The 5485-nt window shown below is 36.4% G+C and overlaps 1 protein-coding gene across 1 annotated transcript in view; it reads left to right on the top strand.

Moving 5' to 3' along the window:
* KIAA1143 (KIAA1143 ortholog) overlaps positions 1 to 5485 on the top strand; it is a gene marked incomplete at its 5' end in the record, with an annotated part of 19060 nt that overhangs the window by 5534 nt on the left and 8041 nt on the right. The window contains one exon of the mRNA XM_010169050.2: positions 2220 to 2302. Coding sequence (XP_010167352.2) covers positions 2220 to 2302 — 83 coding nt within the window. The remainder of the gene's footprint in view (positions 1 to 2219; positions 2303 to 5485) is intronic.

Here is a 5485-nt window from a genome sequence, read left to right as displayed (position 1 = left end):
CTGAAAGGAATGCCCTTGAGCATATAGTGAAATTTTGACAGTGTTTAACCAGGCCAAGAGCTAAAATCTTGTCCTTTGATGCTGAATGATCTGCAAAAAGTATGGAGACCCTGGAGGTCAGAGCTGAGCTCGTTGTCATTTTGGTGGAGTTCTTGAGCTTTGCTGTTCATGCACTGTGCTTATCAGGAGTTTAAATTCACATTGCAAAGATACCTATGAGTTTCTCCATCTGATGGAGGCAAGGTGAAATGATTTTGTGCAGTTTATAACATGGGTTAGCAGGAGACTTGGGGATAAAATTGAAATTTCTGCCTTCCATTTTTACGTGGATTATGAGTACATAGTTTTTTATCTGATTTATTTTGTAGATATGCTTTTGTTAGGTTTTTAGGGGTTTGGTTTTTCAATTTACCATTCTAAGGAAATGTAGTAATTGCTCTTTAAAAGAGTGTCCAATGGGATTTTTTGATGCTCCTCATGCTTATGCAGTAGCTGGTTGCTTTGAAGTCCTATTTCCACAGCTGTACTGGTACTGTATATGGTCTGTGTGCTGACTAGCTCAAGTGTCTAGACAGTTGGGTCTGCTTATAAGTGATATTTTTCTTATAGATGCATTCTTTTGCAGAATTATTTTATATTTAACTTCAGAGCCCATAAATGGAGTCAGTTATGTGGAAAAATATTTTGAATTTTTAATCCAACTTCTGAGAACAAGGATACGTAGTACATTTTGATTGATTGGGTGTGTTACATTTTCAGAAATAATTATTTCTCTGCCAAAATTTACCATAGGCTTTTCCTTAACTTCTATATTGCACGTACAGCATATAAACAGTTAAGCTTTCCATGCAGAATTCACAACAGATCCATTGACAAGTATGCTTATCATATGTACAGTTTGTTATTGCAGGTAATTCCTTGTAACTGTCATGCTTTTCTAATGCACCAGTACTGAGATATTTGCCCCAAACCTGTTTAGTTATTTTCTGCATAGCAGTATTCTCTCATAAACTGCTGCAGAAGTCTGTATCCTGTAGAAGTCATTGACAGAATTGGTGCTTGGTTTTTTAAGCTACATTTCTTCTTAAGAACAGTCTGTGAAACTTGAGGAATTATAAGTGAAGTCTCCTAATGAGGATGATTTGTACCACACAACCCTTCAGACACCAGATTTAATAGTTGTGTTGTTTGGAAGAGTGTTTCAGCCAGTGCTGTGCATGATAACTCTGAATGTGAAGTCTTCTGCTGTATTGCTTATGAATTGAGGAAAGAATTCCTGATAAAGACAAAAGATATTTATTGGTTATAATTAAATAGCACATAATCTTGTCAAACACATATATATTGTTAGGAAATGTCTGTTGAATGAATTTCACAAAAGTACTTTAGGAAAAATATTTTACATAGAACCTATAGCTCTTTAACATCCTGTCACATATACATTATAGAAATTGCACACTACTGCAGCATGAGCCTTTGTGTCTGATTCATGGCTTTACAATTACACATTTTTTTCCCAGAAATATTGCCTTGATGCTGTTACTTGTGCAGTAGCTTCCTTCCTCTGCCTGATAATCCTGGGAGGGACTTCTTTTGTTTTTAAAATTGTTATTTGCTCTAGTACATGCAGAGGAGCAGAATCAGTCAGTTGGAGTAGTTTGGTGATTTTGCAGATACAAAGAAACCCAAAAACTTTCATGCTGTATGATAATAAAAGGCAGGTTTATGACCATGTAATCTTTTATCTTAGCAGGACAGGGTGTATTAGAAGAAAAAGAATATCTTGTATATATGCCATTTTGTTCTTTAAAGAGATCCTATAATTCTGAAATAAGTGCATTTGTTGTCATGGTTTTTACAAATAGTGAAGTGGAATTAGAGGATCCTATAAAGTTGTGCTCTCCATTTTGATAGCTGAGTGCAGCTGGCTTGAGTGGGAAAAGCTGTACTGCTCACAGTCTCTTCTAAGTTAGTGAGAACCCATTTCTGATAGGAACTGCAGGAGAACTGTCTTCAGGGACTGGTTGCCGTGGAGCAGATGTGTGTGCATGAAGGACATTCATTGATACAGCCTTTGTGGCCAAAAAATACATTTTCATGATTATTATATTCTGCCAGAGGTCTTGCTGATCTTGTTCCTGGAGAAAAAAAGATAATAGTGAAGGTCTGTATTTGTGTGTGAACATGTGCAGATGAGTTCTAATTTTACTCTCTTACAGACGGTGAACCAGTACCTGCTGATGGAAAAATTATGTTCAGGAAACCAGCTAAACGTTCATCAGAGAAGCATTTGGACTTCAATGTAAGTTCAAGTAAGAAGATGAAAGAGGCAAAGAAAACTAAGACAGAAGCTCCTCCTCCTCAGAGTACAGCTAAGCAAAAAAAAAATAGCAGTCTTCTCTCATTTGACGATGAGGAAAATGATGATTAGGAGTTGTATTTTTTTATGTCTGTCTTACCCTTCTAGGGATCTGAGTAAGATTGAGTGTTTTCTTAGAAACTGAAGCATGGTATCGGACTCTTCTCTTAGTTTGTTATAGTCCAACTAGAGAAACATCATATAAAACTAGCAAGAGCTAAGTCTTTGCAGTTCAGCTGGAACTGTATGGACCGTATATCATGTCTTTATTTTAAAAGAGAATTTAACCATGTATGTAAAAGCTATTTGGAGCCACAAATGAGTAGCAGAATATACCTGTACATATCCAGCTTATACAAATTTCAATCAATACATTTTAAAATGTCCTCCATTACTAAAAATGTATTTCCTCTCTGTTTACTGGCCTTAGTTGACATTTGTGTGTTTTTTACCTGTTACTGTTGACTTGACATTCAAAAGAGAGTGAGTCTTCATTGCTGTGGAACAGAGACTGAAGTTTTCTCTCTCACAGCTTAATAGAAGTTTGCACAAACTTCTGCATGTGTGGTTTGGCAGACTGTGCACTTTGGTTATCACATGTATAGGCTCAGTGGTTTGGTGGTGTTTTGTTTTGTTTGTTTAAAAAAAAAAGTATATTTGTTCCAGTTGGCTACATATGTGTTCATAATTATTTGGGATCTCAAAGAGCTTATTAAAAAAAAAAAAAATTTTCATCTTTAAGCTGTGGAAAAGCATTATTTTGGTTTTATTCAAGTAGGAAATTGTAAACAGGAAATTTAAGTCAAGAAATGTTATAGCTGTGATAAAGTTTTAAAATGTTTCAGTTGCCCATGTACAGTACACTGCAAGTGACCATTTCTGTACCATTTGTGTAACAGGATGTGCTGAAATTCAAAATAATGCCAAGAGCTGATGGAATTGTGGAGATGAAGGTAGAGGAAATGGGACTAGAGACTTTGAAATTTTTTGGTGTGTTCTGTAATCATATGTAAGCAAGACCTGAGACTGCTGCAGAATTACAGGGTACAAGACAATGAAACCAGTTCTGCTGTGTGACAGGACATTGAAAATTATTTGGGCTGTAAAGCTTCATTGAGGAGCAAATTTGAAGTTTCTGTGTGAAACAGCTGGTTTTTGTTTGTTAATCTGGTATTAAACAGTAAATTATCTTTTTCTATAAGTGGTCCAAATATATTTTAATGAAAATTTCAGTGCCTAAAATGGGATTTTTTTGTAACCTGATAATGAAGCCTCTTATGACTGATGCCTGTCTCTGGACGTACCAACTTCCTGCAACATAAGATAAGATGCAAGTCTGCGTACTATTTCACACTAATTGTGTGAGTGCATATTACTGTGATTTTGAGAATGAATAGGTGTGTTGTCCTTTCAGAAAATTAAAACCAGGCCTATAAATCAAGTTTAAAGTCCTGTTGTAGCACTGGTCTGATATTAGAACTGCCAGAGAGGTGCAATGTGACAACCTGATTATTCCCATGAGGACATGTAACATTTGTAAATACATAGTTTGTCTGTATTCTGCATATATAAAAAAGAAAATCATAGAATCATAGAATGGTTTGGATTGGAAGGGACCTTAAAGATCATCCAGTTCCAATCCCCCTGCCATCAGCAGGGACACCTTCCACTAGACCAGGTTGCTCAAAGCCTCATCCAGCCTGGCCTTGAACACTTCCAGGGAAATCAAACGTAGGAAGAAGAAATACAGAATCTCCCAGGGATGAATCTTTCTGTTTATTTTGTATACTTAAAAACTTGTTTGAATCCATTAAAAATATATATATATATATATACACACACACGAGAAATCTTGTAGCATTACAGTATACTGAAGGAATATCTGGGGATATTTCAACAACTGAGTAAATACTCTGATTTGCTGAGACTCATCTGAAGGCGTGAATTAACCATTGACTACTTACTTAAACTTTTCTGGTTCTGTTTGTCAGCACAAAAATATCCTTGCTTCCTTTTTTACTTGCACAGCTTGAAAGTTCTTCACTTTAGCTGTGAGGCAATTTATGAGACATGGTTATCAAGAGATAAATGCTTGCCAAGGATCAGAGGGAATTTGGATTTACCTTAAAATTGGAGAGGGCCTCCCAAATATGCAGCTGATTTGGCATGTTCAAAATAAGATCGAGGTCTTGTTTGAATCTGGTTAGTAATTGTATTTAAACAAAAAATACTATTTCTAGAGAAAGACTTGTGAGACTGAAGTCCGGTAAAAAGAGGGTTAGCTCAAAATACTGGGTGCAGTACTTTTGCATAATCATGTTCCTTGCCCTACAACTTCATAACAGATGTCTGGAATGCAAATAAATTAATTGGGTTTACTTGGAAATAATATAATGAAAGGCATGTTGTTCTTCAGGCAACACAGCAGGGGAAAGAAAGGTAGATATGGAAACCCAGCTTCTTCCCTTTATTCTGACTGATTTGTAGTGCTCTGACCAGGAGGAGGCCTTTGTATTCATTGTATTTCACTCCCAGTTCACCTCACAATAACTAATTGGATATATTTATTAAGAGGTGTGAGTGATGCACAAAAGCATTTTAGTCAAGTAGTCATGTGAAAATTCAGTGTTCCCAATGTGACACACCAGGAAAATTACACACGCCATCAACTCCCCATGAAACCTGTGACTAAAGAGAACAATTACTTGTTCATTTAGGAAAGAAATGTGAACCTGTCTTTAACAATCACCTCCCTTAAGCAATGGGTCATGGAAAAATAATAATCGCAAGAACTTTCTAATAAAGAGGAAGCCAAAGTGAGCGTGTGGAACATGGTGCTAGGACTGGAATGGAGAATTTTCCTGGCGTTTTCTTTCTCTCCTCTTCCCCCCTGCCCCTATCCCCAGTCCTTTTGTCCTCCTGTAGTATATGTATATGTTGTTGTTTTTTTTTCTTGTGGAGCTTGGTCAGCTAAGCATGAGAGAAGTGCTGTGGGAGGAGCAAAGTGAAAGTAGCTGTGGCCTGCTACCTAATAAGGGAATCTTTTACAGTTTTTATTAATAAAATCTTTGAAATTTCCTAGTTCATTAAGACTCCAAAACATTTATTGATGGTGGTGTTAATTCT

Source organism: Antrostomus carolinensis, unplaced genomic scaffold, assembly GCF_000700745.2.
Source record: "Antrostomus carolinensis isolate BGI_N321 unplaced genomic scaffold, ASM70074v2 scaffold23885, whole genome shotgun sequence".
Lineage (NCBI taxonomy): Eukaryota > Metazoa > Chordata > Aves > Caprimulgiformes > Caprimulgidae > Antrostomus > Antrostomus carolinensis.
The sequence above is the reverse complement of the archived record's forward strand: the minus strand, read 5'-3'. Positions and strand labels throughout refer to the sequence as shown.